The sequence below is a fragment of the Amphibalanus amphitrite genome, unplaced genomic scaffold (genome assembly GCF_019059575.1).
Source record: "Amphibalanus amphitrite isolate SeventyFive unplaced genomic scaffold, NRLGWU_Aamphi_draft 000662F_arrow, whole genome shotgun sequence".
NCBI lineage: Eukaryota > Metazoa > Arthropoda > Thecostraca > Balanomorpha > Balanidae > Amphibalanus > Amphibalanus amphitrite.
In genome coordinates this window covers 50349-71449 of record NW_024882156.1, presented here as the reverse complement: position 1 = coordinate 71449, position 21101 = coordinate 50349, and the positions used below count along the sequence as shown (strand labels likewise).

At 53.2% G+C, this 21101-nt stretch overlaps 1 protein-coding gene across 7 annotated transcripts in view; it reads left to right on the top strand.

Annotated features, from left to right (window-relative positions):
- Positions 1 to 20395, top strand: part of LOC122364220 (titin-like) — an 85751-nt gene extending 65356 nt beyond the window's left edge. For 3 of the 7 annotated variants that reach the window (XM_043334405.1, XM_043334401.1, XM_043334407.1), the window contains exons 63-83: positions 5780 to 5919; positions 6447 to 6571; positions 7364 to 7500; positions 7833 to 7986; positions 8255 to 8388; positions 8686 to 8828; positions 9151 to 9411; positions 9621 to 9807; positions 10217 to 10419; positions 13118 to 13245; positions 13479 to 13565; positions 14380 to 14457; positions 15564 to 15654; positions 15870 to 16007; positions 16277 to 16435; positions 18070 to 18339; positions 18501 to 18653; positions 18903 to 19065; positions 19283 to 19471; positions 19617 to 19777; positions 19898 to 20395. In XM_043334405.1, the coding sequence (XP_043190340.1) occupies positions 5780 to 5919; positions 6447 to 6571; positions 7364 to 7500; positions 7833 to 7986; positions 8255 to 8388; positions 8686 to 8828; positions 9151 to 9411; positions 9621 to 9807; positions 10217 to 10419; positions 13118 to 13245; positions 13479 to 13565; positions 14380 to 14457; positions 15564 to 15654; positions 15870 to 16007; positions 16277 to 16435; positions 18070 to 18339; positions 18501 to 18653; positions 18903 to 19065; positions 19283 to 19471; positions 19617 to 19777; positions 19898 to 20056 (3260 nt within the window). In that variant the 3' untranslated portion in view covers positions 20057 to 20395. Of the gene's footprint in view, positions 1 to 5352; positions 5382 to 5779; positions 5920 to 6446; positions 6572 to 7363; positions 7501 to 7832; positions 7987 to 8254; positions 8389 to 8685; positions 8829 to 9150; positions 9412 to 9620; positions 9808 to 10216; positions 10420 to 13117; positions 13246 to 13478; positions 13566 to 14379; positions 14458 to 15563; positions 15655 to 15869; positions 16008 to 16276; positions 16436 to 18069; positions 18340 to 18500; positions 18654 to 18902; positions 19066 to 19282; positions 19472 to 19616; positions 19778 to 19897 lie in introns of those variants that run through there. The other 4 variants (XM_043334403.1, XM_043334402.1, XM_043334404.1 and 1 more) reach the window with 4 other exon arrangements.
- Positions 20396 to 21101: the final 706 nt, after the last annotated feature.

Below are 21101 nucleotides of genomic sequence, written 5' to 3'. Positions count from 1 at the left end.
GAGACATTCTGTTTCTGTAGGTACTCAAAATAAATAAATTATCATGTTGTGTGCCTTGAGGTTAAGTGTTATCAGTGGTGCTTCATGGTTGTGCTTTGTTGTTGGTGTATGGGCATATTTTGAGCATATTGCAGCATGATATTGGTGGTGTGTAAAGCAACTGATCTCCGCAGACTTTGCACTTACTTGCAAAGCCTGCGGACTGACTTTGCATACTGGCTGACAATGAGCAATGCATTGCTGACTGATATCATTTATTCTGTGTTTGTAGCACAAAGTACAGAAGTGGCACATACATTGTTACTTTACTTTGAAAACCTGATGTGAATTTGATGTAGAAAATTGGTGGCTGACGTTGAGTCCTTACGTATTGTGAGTAGTGTACAGCTGGTGCATTGAGCACAGACTTGAGACCAGTGACGTTTGTATCAGTAGACTGTGTTTGAGTCTACTTATATGGCCTTGGTTTGAGTGTGGTGACCGAGTAAGCTGGTGTGTATAGCCATGCAATAAGTGTTTTGAAATATATTTTTGGGACAGTATTGAAATGGTGTGTTTTGGCCATCTGGCATGGATGATGGAAAGCCACTAACTCAACTTCAGGAACGCTTCTTCATTATGTTCATCTAAGGCACAATCATCTATTTTTTCTTCACAAGGATTGATTACTAATTCACTGTCAATTATAACCTGGTCCAGAAGGTTTCGCTGGGCCACACGGTTCATACAGATTCATCCACAGTGCTCAGCAGTGCATGTTTTCAGATTTCAACAGACTGTAATTGTTTCTGTATGTACATATGCATCATGCAAGGGTACAACAGATGCGGTATTTGGTAAGCAGTTGGCAGCAAGGTGGTGTTTGTACTTATTGGCAGAACCAGTTGAGCAGGACTAAAACTATCCTAGTTTCTCTCCAATTTACTCAGATCCGTCTCAACACATTGAACATATTGAAAGCGTCCATCCATGAAGATGTCTGCATGTATACTCATTTCCGAGAAGGCACGCTCGTCGCTCATCCATTGCCGAGCAGGCACGTGCGTGCCCATCGCCGGCGCGCATTAGCGCGCGTCCATGGCTGGGGCGCACGCGCGCGGCCATGGCTGGCATGCACGCGCGCGCGCCCATCGTCGGCACGCAAGCGCGCGCGCGTCCATAGCCGGCGCGCGCGCCGCGTCCTTACCCGGCGGGAACGCCGCGTCCGTACCCGGCGCGCACCCGCGCGCGTCCACAGCCGGCACTGACAGACCCTGACCGACAGGCGTGCTGCCGTCGGCGGTCCTGACAGATGGGCGGCGGGCCCGGCTCCCGCAGCTCCGGCAGCGGGCGGCAGCCATGGTCGGCATACACGCGCGCGCGCCCATCGTCGGTACGCAAGCGCGCGCGCGTCCATAGCCGGCGCGCACCCGTACCTGGCGCGCACCCGCGCGCGTCCGTACCCGGCCCGCACCCGCGCGCGTCCACTGCCGGCACTGACAGACCCTGACAGACGGGCGTGCTGCCGTCGGCAGTCCTGACAGATGGGCGGCGGGCCCGGCTCCCGCAGCTCCGGTGACTGTTCCGGCAGCTCCGGCAGCGAGCGGCGTCTCCGGCAGCGCTCAGCAGCGGCGCCAAGCAGCAGCAGCGGCTGAGCCAACAGGCGGCCGCGGAGGCACGCCCCCCCCCCCCCCACCTTTGCACATTGTTCGTCCATGGAGATGTCTGCAAGCACGACCATTGTTGAGAAGGCACGTGCATCCATGGCTGAGCACTGAGCAGGCACGTGCGACCCCTTTGCACATTGTTCATCCATACATATCAATATAATTTACCTACCTTATTGATTAGTGTGAGTCTTGCAAAATCTTAAACTCAGAAATACCACAAGGCAGGCTGCCTGGGTGAGTTGCTAATATGAACATAATGAACATTATACATTAGTGCAGTACCTATAAGTATCTATGCTGTGTGAAGGACTTGGCCCTCACGTTCATTCGTTTGGTGATTGCACATGGTGGCATGTGTACCAATTGTTCTCCCTAACACTTCTTACAACTTTGACTAGCAAGTAGAAGCTGGCAAAATGCAAGGAGCTTACAAAGCATGCTTATATGTAGATAACTGAGGATGATTCTCTCAATTGAAGCATGATCCACACTCATCAGCTTCTTCTGTTCTGTTCCACAAACTAAAACTGAAATGACTCAATTTTCCTCAAAATATATTTATTTATCACTCATAAACAACAAAAATATACATTGAGTAGGTACCAGGGCAATAAAAAACATACAAGTTACATATTTTTTTCATGTACAGTCCTTTCACAGCAACAATATGTAGAAACGCACCAAGACGTTCACGGAGAGCCCACCCATAACAAACTATAGTTGAAGCCGGGGCTCTGCTGCAGCAGCAGGGGTGACGTACAGGGCACAGAGGTCATGTCACATCATGTTGTACAACCTGTTGTTCGAAAAAAAACAGATCAACATTGATTTTGAAAAACTGTAGCGCTTTCTTCAGTCACTTAGGTAAGCTTTCTCGCAAGACGTTACATTAGATTCACCACTCTTGACAAAATAATCAGATTGAAACTTAGCTCTTGTGCCTGATGCACTTGAAATAAAACACTCAAATTTACCCTTGAAAATTGTTGACATTTAAATGATATTAACATCAAGATTTTGATGATCAGCAAACAAGCTATTCAAATCACACCCATATAATAACTTTGGCAATGTTGATAACTCTTGCTGTCTTATTGAAAAGCAAATCTTCAATTTGTTCATATCCAAATTCAATGCCAAGCACTGAAATCTTGTTGCAAGGCCCTAAAAACAACAGACAAAAACAAAACAGTCTTGTGGAAATCGCCAGTGCGGTGCGGCGGCCAAGCGGCGGCCTTGCGAAATTTCCCAAGGCTGCTCTTTGTTTACATTTTAGCGATGGGCCAACTTGGCCGCCCAAGTACTTGTTTTGCGTGAGTAAGTACAATTTTGTCAATTTTGAAACGGCTATATCTCGCAAATTTTGGTACCGATTTGCATTTTATGCATATCGTTAGAATCGGCAGAGTCTGGGGAGTTCATTGATTGGAAATTTATGCCGATTCCTTTCAATTTTTAAACCCTGATAATCCCTTTAAGCAACCAACAAAAAGTAAACAACACTAAGCTTGCGATGAATCAAAAATTAATATTACTATTTAAGAATTCCAAAGAAAAAATTTCATTGTTGAGCAAAAACCTTAATCTTTTTTCATTTACCTCTAATGACTTTTGGGACCAAAATTTTTCACATTTTTATTTTTTCAAAATAATCTTCATGTCATTGCAAATCGACATGCAAAAAATTAGAAAGGTGTTCTTTCTATAAGTTTCTCATTTTCCCGCAAACAAAATGGGTTTCGGAGGGGTTGATACGACCCCAGCACGCCGTTTCGCTTCTAATAGAGCTAGAGCCTCGCGGAAAAAACGAGCGTGTGTGCCGTTACAAGTCGCAGCGATTGGTACCCGATTTTAAGGTCTCAGGTTAACCGGTGGCGTCTGAGGTCAGGTCACGTGACTTAAGTTACGGCTTCGGTTTTTAGTAAATAACTTCGCAAAAAATGGCCGCAGAGCCGCGATTTTGGCATCATTGTGTTCGCCTAGCTCAGGTGCATCGAATGGTATACTTTTTGCTAGGGTGAGGTCAACTTAAGTAGTTGACCTCGGGTCAAGGTCAGGTCAGAGCCCCTCAAGTCACGAAGCTGGGCAAAGGGTATCATATGGCATATCATTCGATTCGGAAGGTCTTCCCGAGTCCATTGGTGGCTTTCCCGACTCTCTAGCTCCATTTGATCGGGAGTTATTGACGAAAAACTCGTACGACCCTAGTGACGTCATAAATGACGTCACGCAAGGTTAACAATGCAAAAGTAAAGCATTGGACTTTGCAAGGAGTGTATGAAATCACGATACCATGTACGTGGGATAGTTTTAGATCATTCTCGGCGCCAAAATAACTGTTTTTATATTTCCCCATTGATTTATAACAGTGATGTCACGTGACCGACCTGACCTCAAGTAACCTTGAAAAATTCCCAGATATACAAGTTGTGAGACCTCTGGAGGACACCATGTATGCGTCCTGTAACTTTCATCTCGGACAGCTATGGTCATTGGCGTCCAAAACAATGTCAGAACCAAACAGCCTTTTTCACCCTCGCGCTTATAGGAAAGAGGGTTGAATGAACCCTCTTTTCACTTTTTTCAGATGACTCAGACTTGAATTGAAGTTTCAGTAACCCGTGATGTCACTAGGCAGCTTTACCACGCCATTTGTAAGCTCCCCTCCCGAAATCACTATTCGAAACCGTTATCGTGACGTAAAATAAATGCATTTATAGAAAGAACACCTTCCTAATTTTTTGCATACTGAGCCAAATATTTTTTTGAAGAAATAAAAAGTCAAAAAAATTTGGTCCTGAAGTCCAAAAAATACAAATGAAAGAAAACTCGATATGTCATTTATCAAAAATAGCCTATTTTTCGAAATTTCAAAAATACATATTAATCTCTGTTTCATTGCAAGTTCAATGTTATATAACATTTGGCATTTGAATAATCTGTCTTAGAGTTACAGCCTGCCAAACTTAGCGCTGCAAAGCAAGATCCAAAAAATGTTATACACCATAACTCAAAAAATACTTATCTGATAAGCCTGAAATTGTTACAGGTGGATTCAGAGCCCCTGATTACCCCTTAGACCAATTCTCGTCAAATTCCGAGAGATGAGGGTGTCAAATTGGAAAAAAGTGGTACGATCTATCGTGGAATGCCCCAGCTGCCAGTTCCGGCCGGTTGCCGTGAAACAATCCCGACTACAGCATTTTAGGCGCAATTTCAAAAAGTTAAAGACCAAATTCAAAACGTTCACGTGCATTTTGAATGTAAACTTTTTGAATTTGGTCTTTAAATTTTTGAAATTGCGCCTAAAAAGGTGTAGTCATTCGGTCTTTTGTGAAATAGTTTTCGGGCCGTGTCGCGTTTTTGTTAATGCCGCGCGTGTTGCTTTGCATGTCGCTGTTATGAACATTAAACTGTGCGTGTTTTGTTCGTTATTTAATAGCACATGCAATAGCGACGGCAGGGATGTATGTGTAGTACTTTCCCCGACCATCAAAGTGTGATTACCAGTTTATATTTGGTGCGAAGTTGCGCCGTAAGCCAGCGCTTTCCCGGCTGCCTTTTGCCGGCTGTGTGTTTGTGTTCGCACTACTAACCTGTTCCGTCCTCCATAACCCTCTGGTAAGTGACGGTCAAGTGAACCAGTAACGACTGCCGGTCCACCTGTGTGCCGCACTAACAGCCACGTGCGCGCACATTTCAGGCCAGCTGCGGACCCCGGCCGGCCCCCGTGTAAGTTGACACTCCGCCGCCCATCTGTGCATGCTGTCATCCCCCGCGTGATGCTACTCTCGGTTCACGTTCAGAACTGATACCAAGGCCATCTGTAAGAAAACGAAGCCTTTTCGCCGTCTCAATCGAACTTCTGTAAATACATTAACTTAAATTCAACGAAATGTAAACATAGTCTTAGCCATGTAACCGGAGTGTTTGACAAAGAATGGCGTACTGCCTGATGTGCTACTTGCTATACTGTAGCTTACAAGCTGTTAATATAATTGCCGTGGGGTAGCAAACGTAGCATTATTATTTTACCATCTGATTGTTTGAATTGCACACCTACGGTCACTAGTCACTACAGATGTATCCGGCCCGTTCGCCGGAGTGACTGTTTCGCTCCGCTGCCGCAGCCAAGCGCGATGTGCAGCTCGAGTCGCAGCTGCCCCAGGGCATGTCGGGCGACAAGCTGCGCGCGCTGGAGGAGGGCCCCAAGCTGGGTGAGCCGGCCGCGCCGCAGCCGGACGCCGAGCCGCCCCGCTTCATCAAGGAGGTGGGCACATGGGGAGGGAGGCTGGAGACCAGGGAGGGGGAGACTGGAGACCGGGGAGGGGGAGACTGGAGACCAGGGAGGGGGAGACTGGAGACCAGGGAGGGGGAGACTGGAGACTAGGGAGTGGGAGACTGGAGACCAAGGAGTGGGAGACTGGAGACCAGGGAGGGAGGCTGGAGACAAGGGAGGGGAGGCTGGAGGGGGGCTGGAGACCAGGGAGGGGGAGAGTGGAGACCAGGGAGGGGGGGGCTGGAGACCAGGGAGGGGGAGGGGAAGGTCACCAGGCAACTCCGATACAGCTCAGACAGTGAGAACAGGCCACCTTCTATTGCATGCTGTGCTGAGGCAGCTGGACAGATAACATATCCTTTAATTTTAAAACACTTCCAATTTGACTGAACGCTGTTTCAGCGCAGTGCTGAATCCCGCGGCTGTGTTACGGCTGTGTGGAAGGGCTGTTCCGCGGCAGGGTGTTGGCGGCTGTGATGTGTTGCGTTGTATTGAGCTGTGCTGCGCCGCGACGGCAGATCGAGAACGTGGACATCTGCGAGGGCGAGACGGCCTTCTTCGAGGCCAGGGTGGAGCCGAAGACAGACCCCAACCTGCGGGTCGAGTGGTACAGGAACGGCGTGCTCGTGCAGACCGGTCACAGGTGGGTCACTGACTCACTGACACAGGTCACAGCTGTCGGGTCACCGACAGGTAACTAATGATTACCGGCACGGGATAATCACACTGACGGTTTAATGGCATCGTATCGATCGCACATGAGGTACATGGCGCTGCTGTTATTCTTCCGTCTGGTCGGCGTTTGATGGCATCGCCGCGTTTGTATGCCGATGGTATCAATTATGCGGACGTCGGTCTCGCGAGATGGCCGGATGGCATGTGTTCTGACCGGACCCCCGGACTCTCACAGGCGGTATGTGCCCGCTGACCAGGCCGCCCCACGCTCCCAGCCGATATGTGCCCGCTGACCAGACCGCCCCACGCTCCCAGCCGATATGTGCCCGCTGACCAGACCGCCCCACGCTCCCAGCCGATATGTGCCCGCTGACCAGACCGCCCCACGCTCCCAGCCGATATGTGCCCGCTGACCAGACCGCCCCACGCTCCCAGCCGATATGTGCCCGCTGACCAGACCGCCCCACGCTCCCAGCCGATATGTGCCCGCTGACCAGACCGCCCCACGCTCCCAGCCGATATGTGCCCGCTGACCAGGCCGCCCCACGCTCCCAGCCGATATGTGCCCGCTGACCAGACCGCCCCACGCTCCCAGCCGATATGTGCCCGCTGACCAGGCCGCCCCACGCTCCCAGCCGATATGTGCCCGCTGACCAGACCGCCCCACGCTCCCAGCCGATATGTGCCCGCTGACCAGGCCGCCCCACGCTCCCAGCCGATATGTGCCCGCTGACCAGACCGCCCCACGGCCCGCCGCCAGGTTCCGCACCACGTTCGACTTTGGGTACGCGTCGCTGCAGATCCTGGGCGTGTACCCGGAGGACGGCGGCGAGTACACGTGCCGGGCCGTCAACAGGGCCGGCCAGGCCACCTGCAAGAGCGCCCTGACCTGCCGAGGTCAGTCCCCTCCCCTCGCCGGCGCACCTCTCTCTGACCGGTTCAACGGGCCACGGATCAGCCACTCGCATCAGGGGCTGCAGCTGTTATGGATAGGCGCTAGGAGCCGAGTTGTTTGTACTTCAAGCGAACGTTATTTGCCTGTTTTCATACCATTTTTTGCCTCAGCGAGTGTGTTAGGTTTGTATCACTGTTTCTCATTTAGTCTCCTGGGACCTGAAAGTAAAAGTGGGTCCTAGTGCTCCGCCGGCTGTGCAGATTTAGGCTGTTATTGATTTATCCGCCACCTCGGAATGCTAACGGACACGATCCATCCCCTGGGGCCGCGGCAGGCATTTCGTCCGTGATCATGATGAACCAGGTGCCGAAGGGCATGAAGAAGTCGGACACGCTGATGCAGATGGAGGCGGCGCTGAAGCAGTACACCTCGGACATCCACCTCACCGAGGAGGACATCTACGACGCCGACCGCAAACAGCCGCCCCGGTGAGCCGAGAGGGCCGCTGCTGGCACCCTGGGGGGGCCGCTCTGCTGTGGCGCTGCGCTCACCGCCCCTCGCCCGCTGATCCGCTGGCTGGAATGGAGGTGTTCTTGGTGTCGGAAGTGCTCTTAGCCTTATAGATATACGCGCAGACGGTACCTCTCCCCCGGTACCGCTGACCGTCCCCGTCACCTCTGACCGACTCATCCCCCCGGTACCTGGTGACTGTTCCGTCCCCGTCACCTCTGACCGTCCCCCGTCCCCCGGTCGCAGGTTCGTCACCCAGATCCAGGACCAGCTGGACCTTGTCGAGATGAACGTCACCAAGTTCGAGTGCCAGCTGGCGCCCGTCTGCGACCCCGACATGAAGGTCGAGTGGTTCTTCAACGGCCGGCCGCTTCCCCACAGTGAGTCAGGCGGGACCGTGCGCGGGACCCACTCGGCCGAGCCGGCCAGAACAGAGTAGCGAACATGTGAAGTATGCAGTATGCACTGCTGGACAACCAGTATCGAATGTCTGCTGAAAAAGCGGAAACGGTACTCAAGAGTGTCAGAATATGATAATCAACTAGTCAGAGAGTGGAAAAATGTGCCGTATCAGGCTAACAAAGCACGTTCCAAAGAAAGGCATCTATAGAGACTGTCGGGCGAGGCCGGGGCTGTTTGCAGTACCTACCGTTTCACCCGCTCCCCCCGTACCACAGAGAACCGCTTCACGCCCATCTACGACTTTGGTTACGTGGCGATGAACTTTGGCTGGGTGTACCCGGAGGACTCTGGGGAGTACCTGTGCCGCGCCACCAACAAGTACGGCATGGACGAGACGCGCGCCGTCATCAAGACCAAGGTCAGTCAGCTGACACACTGCGCCGGCCTGCAGGGGGTCGCAGCCGTGCCGGCCAAAATGGCGCGTTTTAGCCGTCCTTACTGTAGCAGCTGTAGTGACTGGTTGGATATAAAAGGCGGTGGACATTAACTTCCTCGCCCCCCCCCCCCCCGGATCTTGTACTTTGCTCAGAGTTTATCTTTCGTTGTATCTCAGTCTTAAGATGTGGGATGCCATTGATATTCTTTATTTGGGCTACCTTTTTCCCTGCTGGCTCAAGAATGAAGAAGCGCCAGCAAGCACTTCTGCGCTGCCGGGTATTGACGCGGTGCCTGTGACGCAGGGCAAGCCGGGCATCGTGTACGACTCGCAGCTGCCGGCCGGGATGCAGTCGGTAAAGAAGATCCAGGAGCTGGAGTCGCAGTGGAACCGGGCGCCCGAGCGGCCCGCCGACGAGGAGAAGGTGCCCGAGGCGCCGCAGTTTGTGCTGAAGCCGGAGCCGTGCTCTGTGAAGGAGGGCGACTGGGCGCGCTTCTGCTGCCGGCTCACGGGCCATCCGCGACCCCGCGTCATGTGGCTCATCAACGGACACACCATCGTCAACGTGAGTGGCGCACCAGCGCGACTGTCAGTGGCCCAAGCAGCGTCTTATGTGCCCTGTCTTTATGAGCTGTGCATTGGTGGGCAGAATGGCATAAGCTGCTTTTGATAGGTAAGGTCTTGTGAGTAAAGATCAACTTGGACGTCTACTGAATAAAACGACAAATCTACTAGACTGTTTAGCACGTTTTGAAACCCCTTCCATCTCGACAGGGCACTCGCTACAAGCTGACCTACGACGGCATGTGGCGGCTGGACATTCCCAAGACGCGTCAGTACGACCACGGCAAGATCGAGGTGATCGCGCGAAACGCCGCCGGCGAGGCGTACACCTCCTGCGAGCTGAACGTGACGCCCAAACAGGATGACTACCGGGCCATGCTCAAGAACTCGCCCAAACGTGAGTCGGGCGCGGGCGGCTGTCGCCGGTGTGTCGTCCCTTGTGAGGGGATCGGGCCGGAGCGGTGGGAGTGATGCCGCGCTCGACGCCGCCGGCGAGAACAGCGGTCATGCGTGTGGCTTCCCGTCATAGCACCATGTTAATGAGTTATGAGCCAAAAGTTAGTGTAAGGATAGCTTGTGCAGCTTAGCAGTACTTTTTTATAAATTTAGCTCTATTTGAGTGGACGGATTGACAGAGCCTGAGCCCATGCTAAGCAGAGCTTGTTGCCTAGACCCCGACTTCTACCGTCCGATCGCACAATTCCAGGTAACGAATACACTGATGTTGATAGTATACTGAGCCGTGATCTAGGGCTTGGTTACTGGCGATACAGACGCCCCTGACCTGCGCTGCCCACTTCCGTCAGCGTGGTACGACTACGACCTGAAGCAGTACCAGAAGGACCGTCAGGACGACGAGTTGGAGCGCGTGTTCGAGGAGAAGGTGCGGCCCGGCATCAGCGTCCTGCACCAGGGCGAGCACCAGAAGGTGGTCGAACAGCCTGAGACCGAGTGGCAGAAGATGGCCAAGGCCAAGAAGGGCGCCGACTACTACAGCAGCTACAAGCAGGTGAGGGCCACCGCGTGCGGGACACGCCTGCCGTCCAAAGCCAAAACACCGCATCCCAGGTTTTTCAAATTTTACAGGAGAACGATTTTAAGCTTTCTTACTTTGAGGTGTGATTTCTATGTGAAGGAATCAACATTCCGTGATAGGAAAAAGACCATTAGAATTGTCTGATCTTGCAGAATTGATACATTTATTCAAATTTCATAGTAATCATTATCATTTTACTTAGCATTCGATATGGTGTTCTGGCTTGGTTTGTATTTTAATTTCGTGCCTTTTCGCGAAGCAAAAACACCGTATCGCGTTTTATGCCCCAATACGGTGTTTTGGCTTGGATGACCTCCAAGTTACGGTAAAGTTGAAGCATACAGTTTACATGATGGAATGATCCATCGACAATTGCCAGCATTCGGAATCATCGATGCTGCATCATGTGTAGGAAATAGGCGGGTCTATATGGAGTTGGCGACAAAATTCACGAATAATTAGGGGAATGTTCTAGGGTCAAAGGCATTTCAGCAATACTTGCCAGACTATCACGTGGGCAAAGTAAATAAGATCGAAGCTACTTTGAATGCAGCAAACAGGCGGCCCACCTCACTTTAGGCAAGGAAGCCAGTGGCGAATATCGAAGAGAGGCCGATCGTGATTGGGCTGACGACGGGGTGACGGTGACGGTGTCAGTATGATGAAAGAGGTGATGATACATACGATTAGGTCTGGCCATGCTCCTTCGTCCCTGGCTTACGTGTCTTCAACTGAACAGCGTGGCAATGCCCGAGAACACCCGCAGCGTCAGAAAGGACTGTTATCATGTGGTGTCCGTTTGCATCGTCTGGGACGACGGGTGTAGCCGGACGTGGAACTAGTGGAGATATCTGGACGTGGCTGCATCACTTTTTTGCTTGAAACTTGGGACTTTCACCCAGTCTACAAAGGGGAGAGCGGAATGTGTTTGATGACGGAGAGTCGGAGACTGAAGACAAGCCGAGGGGGCGAACGTTTGATGCGTACATCGGGATTTTCTACGAATTGGCTACATTAAGAAGAACGTGCTAAAAATAGTTAAATGAAGCAACGGAAGTTTTGCCATCTTCTAGTTATAGGAAAGTCTGAGTTCCACGCATATTCAAGCGTTCACTGGCCGCTTTCACAGGTACCGAAACCAACTGATTTCTGATTCGGTTTTGGGTTAACTTACCTGGCACGGCTACGACATCGGCATTCATGCCGGTGTTTTCAGGTTAGATCGACTTAAGCGTCAGTCTGGATTGTGAGGTGGTTCGATTGCACACTGAACACTGAACAGCATCCATCAGCGTCCACTTTTGGACTGTGTGAAAGACCCAAGTTGCAAGCAAAAAGTAAATACCAGATACCTCCACCTCCGTCCGGCTACACCTCCCAGACGATGCAAACGGACACCACATGATAACAGTCCTTTCTGACGCTGCGGGTGTTCTCGGGCATTGCCACGCTGTTCAGTTGAAGACACGTAAGCCAGGGACGAAGGAGCATGGCCAGACCTAATCGTATGTATCATCACCTCTTTCATCATACTGACACCGTCACCGTCACCCCGTCGTCAGCCCAATCACGATCGGCCTCTCTTCGATATTCGCCACTGGCATCCTTGCCTGAAGTGAGGTGAACCGCCTGTTTGCTGCACTCAGAGCAGCCTCGATCTGAGCCACTTCGCCCACGTGATAGTGTGGCAGGTTAATTGCTCTAACGGCTTACATCTTTAAATATTATTCCTCTAAAAATTGTGTCGTTATTATTCTCGCCGTCAATTTTGTCATGAATTTCATATTGGGTAGCTTATTTCCGAAACACGTTGAATCATTCGTGCCAAAAGAGTGTAACTCAAGGTGATGGGGATTTACCGACACCAACCTATGCCAAAATACCGCATATCAGTCAATACGGTGTTTTTGTCACTGGTTTTGTCGGAAATCTCGTTCGAAATCAAAGCCAGAAGACCGCATCGCACGTGAAACGGTGGCATGAAGTGGCATAGGTTCAGCGTCCGCCAAGGCCAAAAGACCACATTGCTGTGATACGGTGTTTTGGCATGAGTTGACGACTTGAAACAACTGATGAATTTCACAATCACACTCCATACGGCATTTTGGTGGCACCAAGTAGCTTAATCATGGTTTATCCACAAAAGCCATAATACCTTATCGAATATAATAAAAAATATATTTTTGATACAAAACTGTAAATGGTACAGCTAAACGCAGCGTCAAAAATGGATTGTCCTGGTATCAAAAACCTTATTTCGGAAAAAATGGCCCATACGGTGTTTTGGCTTTGGACGGCAGACGCGGTACACGCGGGCGCGGCCGCCGCCACAGCCGGTCGGGGAGGGCGGCCCGGACGGCTGGGAACTCAATAACATTAGTGGATATGACAAAGCTGCGCAATAAAACATAAAATGCAAGTATCTGCCAAGATCTATTTATTGATAGTAATGAAGTTGAAACCTTTGGTTGTCCGCACCTCAAATGTAGCAGTACTGACTGAAGCAGTAACAGTGCGTTAACGCCTCCCCATCTGACGGCGCCTCTCCCGCCGCCGCCATCCGTCCCCGTCTGACTGTGTCCCGTCCCCTCGGCTGCCGTCCCGTCCCCGTCTGACCGCCATCCGTCCCCGTCTGACCGCCTCCCTCCCCGTCTGACCGTGCCGCTCCCAGCTGGAGGAGGAGCAGCTGATGAAAGAGTCCAAGATCCGCGAGGCGGGCCACCAGTTCGCCGTTCCCGGCGAGAAGATCAAGCACAGCTCGGTCGCCAAGGGAATGGCCGCCAGCTACATGCAGAAACTGTGAGTGCGCGGGGGGGAGGCGGGCGGCAGACAAGTACGACCAGTAGGGTGTGGGTTGGAGGTGTAGATGGCGGTCGATTTTTAGGCAGCCGGTTGACTGTTAACCCTTTGACTATTACGTGAGCTAGGCATATGTTTTCTGTAACACCTGGTCAGGGAATTATAGGTGGAGTTGAGGATCAGTTCGGCAGTTTGGGTGGATGGGTCTGTCAACCTCTGGCGTCTTGTCACAGGGGAACTAAGAGCGAATCTTTTGAAGAGACTACGGCCACAACAAGGCGCACTGTCGAATCGTCCGAAACGGTATCGCACACGGTCAGGTACATGACGGGCTAGCTTCGTAGACCGGGCGCCGCACGGTGCATAGACGTGGTGCATGCGGTGTAAACGCCATAGTTGGTCCTAGGCTCGGCAATCGGCATACATTTACATAGGAGCGCCTCTGAGTTACTCTAGCTTCCACGTAGAAGACATAGCTAGAACGAATACACTTACAACATATCGGCTCTAAAACTGACAGGCATGCCTCATAGTTCATGCTTTTCTGAATTGGTTAAGCCAGATTCCGCTTACATCAATTCATACGTAGAAACAAGTGTTTCGTGTTTGTCAAGTAAGTGTTTGTATATCCATTTGTTATTATAAAACACATTTTATATCAATATGTTGTGTATTAGTTGCTGCTCCGCTTTATACTCTATCAATTGATAGTGGGAGCTACACATGGACATAATGCATTGACTACACCGCAGCGTCGGCGCATTACATGTTCTTTTAGTTGTCAGGGACTAATTTATGGACGGTGAGTGTAAATAGATGCGTTTTGTCCCGAGGTTCTCATCACGTCTTTGTAGCATAAAAGTCGCTGTTTTTTTTTTTTGTTTTTTTTTTTTTGCATGCCAGTTTACACCGACATACCAATCGACAGGCGCTCTATCGCAAGATGGCGGTCGACCCCAAGAGGCAGTGTTACTGTAGGGAATCCGCGGCAGACTTCTGCAGGACTGCGGTTTATTGCGACCCCGCCCTACTCCTCTACCGCGTGTCCCCCTCCCTCCCCCCTCCGGTGTGTGTGGGTCGGTGCCGTGTATAAACTCGTGATGACGTGTGTCGAACTTGTGCCCCTCTGTTCAGGAATGAGTCGGCAGAGAGCTCCAGTGACGCGTCTCGAATGTCCCGCGGGGCCCAATCCGTGCTCCGCAGGCAGCCTAGGTACTGTGCACGCCGGCCGCGGTCCGACCGACCTGTTTGCGTTGTTTTTCGCTTCGTAGGCGTGCGTGGGGTAGTACGGAGAAGAATCTCTGCTCATGTTCATTCCAACCGTCTCTGCGTGTCAGTGTACACTAAGCTGTGGCACATCAATGAACATGTGTGAGGGGGGCGTAAAAATCACCTAATCTGCACTTTAAACACTATTTCTGCTCGCTTACGCTGATTGTTCTGCAGTTCGTTCTGGGCAGGGCTTCCTTGCATGTTTGGCACTCGTGTGCATGGACCAATTTCACGATACTTCTTTAATGCTTCCAGTACCTACTGATTATCAAGGCGATCAATGTTTGGACAAGGAAATAAACACCATTTAGTGATGATTGGTCACCCCTCTCGTTCAGTGTCGTGACTGGTTGGTTAAATCACAGAGAGCATTCATAAATAAGCACCACGTTCAGCATGTAAATGGCATGAACGCATGTTTACAACGGCGTCGGGCTTGAAAAGAGAGCCGTTTGTTTTGCGGCCGCCTGCAGTCTGTTTCGAAAGATGGCTCAGATCTGGCGCCTGTGCTGAGCAGTCTAGTGCAGGATCGATGCCTTCACGCGAGCATATCACATCCTGTTTTTGTTAGTGAACGCTCTTTGCTTTGGCCTGAACTCCTTCCTATACCTTTTGTCCCCTGCAGAGCCAGTCTCTGTCTATTTCCGTCCCCGCCGTTCCGAGCCGTCTCCAACAGCGGATTCAGTCACGGAACTCTGCACGGTGCCGGGTTACCGTTTGTGTCGTGTTTTCAGTGTTCAGCGCTGTGACCTGTTGTCGGTTGCATGAGGTGGGGCGCTGGGTCCATTTTCAGACTGCACTGTCGGCTGCCACTGCTTGTCCGCTACTGCTCCAGCCTCCAAAGGCGTGCAGTCAACACATGCTATGTTCAATTCCCACATTCCAACCATTTTGTTGGGTTATCGCTGACATGCCTAGAGCAGCTCGCGCCGTGCGTTGTTCTGTCCTGCGATATGACCGGGGCCGCGGGTCCCGTGTATGTATGGCGTTGTCCCTGTGTTTGGTAGCCGGGCCGCCCTGTGACCGCTCCGCCGCGCTGCCGGCAGCTCCGAGGCCGACCAAAAACCAGAGGCGCAGCCGCCACCGCGCCGACAGTTCATGCCCGGGCCCGCCGAGTCCGTGGTCCAGGGCAAGGAGGTGAGAGCGGGGCACCGGAAACGGTCAGAGGGGGATGGTGGCGACGCAGAACTCGCTCTCCCGCAGCGCTCTATCGACAAATATTACCGCTAAACTTTGATGAATTGATAAGATAGGCCAGCACCGAAGGTACCGGTTTACTCAGTGTTGGCGTTGTCACGGATGTACTGCGGACTATGGGATCAGGCGAGCCGCCGTTTTCCCCCCGCCGTCAGGTACACACCAACATTCAGCGGCAGCAGCAAAAGGAGCAGCGCGGAGACCTGGAGATCCGGCGCAACATCACCGCCAAGGAGACCTCCGAGGTCGAGCATAAGGCGCAGACCCAGGAGCGCGTCGTGCAGGGCAAGGTGGTGAGTACCAACGCTGGCGAGGGCCGGGTGCGCCTGCCTCAGGCGGCGGGGACGGACGGTCTTCACTGGTAGCCAGGATACAGCGATAGCAAGGTACGGTCAAACCGAACGCGCTAATGCTGATACGGTTATGCGGGCGGTGTAGTGTACCGAATTGAGTTGCTGCGATTTAGAGCCGTTTAGCGTCAATGAAGTAGTGCTAACTTGTCAAAGTCCCTCAGTTTGAAGAGTTGCGTTCCCGACTCACATCTGTCTCCTGCTGGTTACAGGAGCCGTCCAAGCCTCCGTTCTTCACGCGCAAGATGCAGCCGTGTCGGGTGTTCGACAAGGAGGGTGCCAAGTTCGAGGTGGAGTTTACGGGCGACCCGGCGCCCGACGTCGAGTGGTTCCGCGAGGACTTCCTCATCAAGTCCAGCCAGGACTTCAAGGCAAGTCGATTCCGTTCGATCAGTGCCGCCCTCATAGCAGACCTAAAAATTGAGCAAGTTTGACAGTGGGTAACAGCCTTTGATATTGGAGGATTGTTGAGTGGGATAAGGATCGCTCGGTCTATCGAGACCTTTTGAGAGTCTTAACCCTAGAACGCCTAGGGGGGGGGGTTGTATCAACCCCCCCCCCCTGAGGTTTTTTCGAAGTGCACGCTAAACGGCTTGTCGCAGCGGGCTGAAATTTTCAATGCCCTCTGGGGCATCCTTTGCGCATCTTTTGCCGAAAAAAAAATTGATCGGGTCATGTCAGGTCACGGAGTTATGACGTCATAAGAGGTACAGCCTCCGGCCGGATTTTCACAAACTGAGTGCCAACGCCCGAGGTTTCCTGCCGGTGGTACGGACATCGGTTGATGGATCGTGATGAAACTTCCCATGCATGTTGGGGCAAGTATTGGCTATCATATGGTATAAGAAATTTGACCGGGTCAGGTCAGGTCACGGAGCTATGACGTCACAAGAGGAACAGCGTCCGGTACTATTTTTGAAAAGCGCCCGAACCACTATTTTGCTAATTCTTGTCACCTCAATGGGAATATGCAGCAATATTAGCTTCTATAGGGAGCAAATGGACCTCCCAAATCCAAAAATACAATCAGATTTCAAAAATTTAAATTTTGATTTTTCGAATTTCTGCCGCCGACTGTGACCTTGCCGACTTCCGGCGCTCCCAACGCGCCATTTTTAGAGCTAGGGAAACGAAATACATACCAAACGATAGAGAATTGATCAAGGAACACGATAGTGAAGGTTTCAAGTCGATATCTCCGACCGTTTTGCCGCAATCGCCGCCGAAAGTTGAAAAAAGTCTATTTATCCGAAAATTTGACCTTTGACCGGTCAAAAGTAGGTCAAATGTTGACCTAGGACCAAAAAGTATACCACCAATCGCGAGATCTCGTTGAGAGCAATCCGTTGGTTTTTTCCGCTAAGCTCTACGACCTTCCGTTTCGAAACGCCAGGGGGGGGTCGTAACAACCCCCCCCCCCCCCCTGGTCGTTCGTGTTATGAGAAATGGCCTGGTCGTGCGAGGGTTAAGGATGAAACGAATCGGGGGGGGGGATTCATTGGTTTGGGCGGCCACCCTGGTGCACCGCTAAGGCCGAGCCCGTCACGATGGGCGGTCACCCAGCTCCGCTAACGGCCGCCCCACCACACGAGAGCCTGTTCCTGGGGAGCTTCTCACGTCTGAAGAAGGGGCCGTCCAGCCCGGATTAGGGGGTTTGATGTGTGGACAAGGATTTAACTGTCCCGAGAGTAAAAACTCTGAACGGTATGTTTGCTAGGTGTATTGAAACGCCATTTCTCTTCTGTAAATCTAAAGCAACATGTTCCTTAAACAACGTTATTATTTCAATATTGTTGCGATTGGTCTGTGCTGAGTCCGTATCATTCATAACAATCAGGCGGAATGCATTCAGGCTGAATGACGATCCAAGGGACGGGCGCCAGCCCCGTGTTATATGGCTGGCTGGTCGGACGGCCGGCCGCCGTGACCCGGACTGTGAGCCGCGTCGGTCGTCCACCGCGAGCCGGCCTCCCGTGACGCGGCCCCGCTCCTCGCGCTCCGACAGATCACCACCACCCAGCGCAGGTCGGTGCTCCAGATCCGCGAGGTGTTCAGCGAGGACTCGGGCCAGTTCTCCTGCATCGCCTCCAACCGCGGCGGCAAGGCCAAGTGCTCGGCGAATCTGGTGGTGGAGCAGCGCAAACAGGAGCGCGGCGCGGCGGCGCCGCCCAACTTCGTGCAGACCATCCAGGACACCACCGTCAAAGCTGGCAAGCTGGCTCGCTTCGACGCCAAGCTGGCCGGCACCAAGCCGATGGACGTCTATTGGCTGAAGGTCAGTACGGTCCGGCTCGGGGGGGGGGGGGGGAATCTGGGCGCCGACCAGCGTTGCCAGCGGGAACGGCGCACTGTTCTTGTGTGTAAAGGGCGCGTCGTGCAGCTCGCTCTGCCTGATGCCTCGATGACCGAGTGTCGTATTTATCGTCTGTCGCGCAGAACGGCCGTAAGATTACAGCTGACATGAAGTTCAAGATCCTGGAGGACCAGGAGGTGTACACGCTACTGATTCTGGAGCCGACCGCGGACGACTCTGGCAGCTACGAGTGTGTCTCCATCAACAAGAACGGCGAGGCGCGCTGCCAGGGACAGGTCGGTGGCCCCGGCCCGAGGGGCGCGCTGCGGGTGACCCTGCCCCTCAGAGCGCCCTCCTCCCCCCCCCCCCCAAGAATCGCTACCTGCTGATCAGCTGTTGTTACCTGCGCACGTAGTTGTTCTGTTATCGTTCCTCTTTCCTCTCCCGCTGTCTCTCCGTCCGTAGCCGCTAGTGATCGTTCTGATCGCGCCTCTCTGCGCTTCATTGTTGGAGAGCTGGCTTTGACCCCACTCCTTCGTCCCCAGCTGGTGGTGGAGAGCCCTCCTCCGGCGCCGGCGCCCAAGGCCAAGGCCAAGCCTCAGCCGCAGGAACAGGCCGTAGCGCCCAAGATCGTGGAGCCGATGAAGGGCTTGATTGTGGTCGAGGGCCAGGCGGCCATGTTCCGGTGTCGATTCAGCGGACACCCAGGTAAGTGGAGCGGACAGCTCGGTAACGGCTGGGCCCGTCGGACGCAGACTTAGTGCCTGGATATTAGGTGCCTGTTACGGCACCGCCGGTCTGACGGTGGATCAGGTTCGGTTATTCGAATGCCGAGTACCCAGCAATGCCGAGCCTCCCAGTATCTCGCATATCTGCGTTCGCACCTCACTGTTGCGGCCACGCTGAGTACAGACGCCCGTTGCAGCGCCGACGGCCCAGTGGCTGAAGGACGAGAAGCCGATCAAGCCGTCCAAGTATTTCAAGATGGAGCAGGACGGCGACGCGTTCATCCTGCGCATCTCCGAGTGTTTCCCGGAGGACGAGGGCACCTACTACTGTGTGGCCACAAACTCGGCCGGCAAGTCCACCATGAAAGCACCGCTCAAAGTTCAAGGTGAGTGGCTCGGTGCAGCACGGACGCCGGACCCAGGCGCCGAGCGCATTCAGGGCGAATGGTTGGGGCGCCGACTGGTCTGAACTTGTTGTGGATCTCTGCCCGGCGGGCTGGCCGACCGACCCGCCCGACCGCTCGCCCACAGCACCCAAGGAGGATGAGGCGCCCACCGTCACTCCCATGAAGGACGTCACCGTCGAGGAGGGCCAGCCGGCCCGCTTTTCGGCCAAAATCACAGGGAAGCCCACGCCGACCGTCAGCTGGCTGCGGGAAAACACCCTGATTCCGCAGAGCCGCGACTTTAAGGTCAGTGGCTTCATAACACATTGTGTTCAATAACCAGGGTTGGCTGATTGAGGGATGCGGTCCAGTGAACCGAGGTGATCGTGGGCCCCGTTGGTTCACCCCTGTGCGCCCGCTCCCCAGATGGCCATCAGCGGCAACACGGCCTCGCTGGAGATTGTGGAGACCTACGAGGAGGACTCTGGTGTCATCACGTGCCGGGCCACCAACAGCGCCGGCACCAGCGAGAGCTCCGCCAAACTGATCGTCGAGAGCGCCGAGACCGAGAGCGAGTCCGAGTGACCCGAGGCTCCAGCCGCGGCCACGACGGAGGCGACGGCGAAGACGCGACTGTAGAGTAGGCACTTGACAACGACGTTGCTCCGTGTATTAATCATTTCGGCAGAGGCTAGGCGGACGGGTAACCCGTGTTATTTATGTGGGGATGGCGGTCAGCCGTGCTGGGAAGGGTGCCGGGCGCCGCCATGCTGGGTGGTTCGCCGTGGAGTGTTGGCTCTGGAGGCTGTCCTACGATCACCCACCGATCGCGTTACTGTATGGCGGAGGTGAAGTAACCCCGCTGCCTCCCTATGCTGTTGTAAAATATGTTTCAACGATAAATACAAATTTTATTATAATAAATAATAACTTCCCAAGAGCATCATTGTCATTGGGCTCTAATAATCCTCGTACGAATTTTCCACAATGCCTTCCGTCACCCAACCTACATACCACTCGGACTTCATCTTCACATTACCCCGCACTCTCCCCACAGGGGCTGACCGTTGCCGGAGCTGTTCCTCGGCCAGGGCTTATTGGCCCCGCCTTGCGACGCTTGTAACTTCGGCCGGTAAGGGGAGAGGCGCCCCTTCGGCTCCGGATTGACATGCGCTTGATAACGACCTGATTATCACTGAAAGGGCAGATGATGCGTATTGACTTTTCCTTGTTATCGTGTTTTTGTTATTGATGAGCGGTGTTTTTGCACTTGATTTCTCACCGGAAGCCGATTTTTACTAGGCTAGGCGAGCCGACCCGTGCCCGTACACCCGGACAACGGGGTCCTGGGGGTTGCGCCTTCCACCGTGCGGAGACAGTCGCGGTGGCCGGGTGACACGCCTCTTTAGCCCTGCGTTCTGGAAGGGGCACCGGCCCAGATGAGCCATTCTCAGCCGGGATGCCGTCGGGGATGGCATCGGAAATGTCTCGCCGGCGGGCTTTGGGTACTGCCTGCTCCTACCCCCTGGTGGTAACTCGGCTAGACGTCAAGGGAGGAGGCGGTGTGCCGACCGCCTCTCGCTTAGTGTTCGCCGAGGGGCGTGCTTCCAACCGGAGACTCGTCTCCATC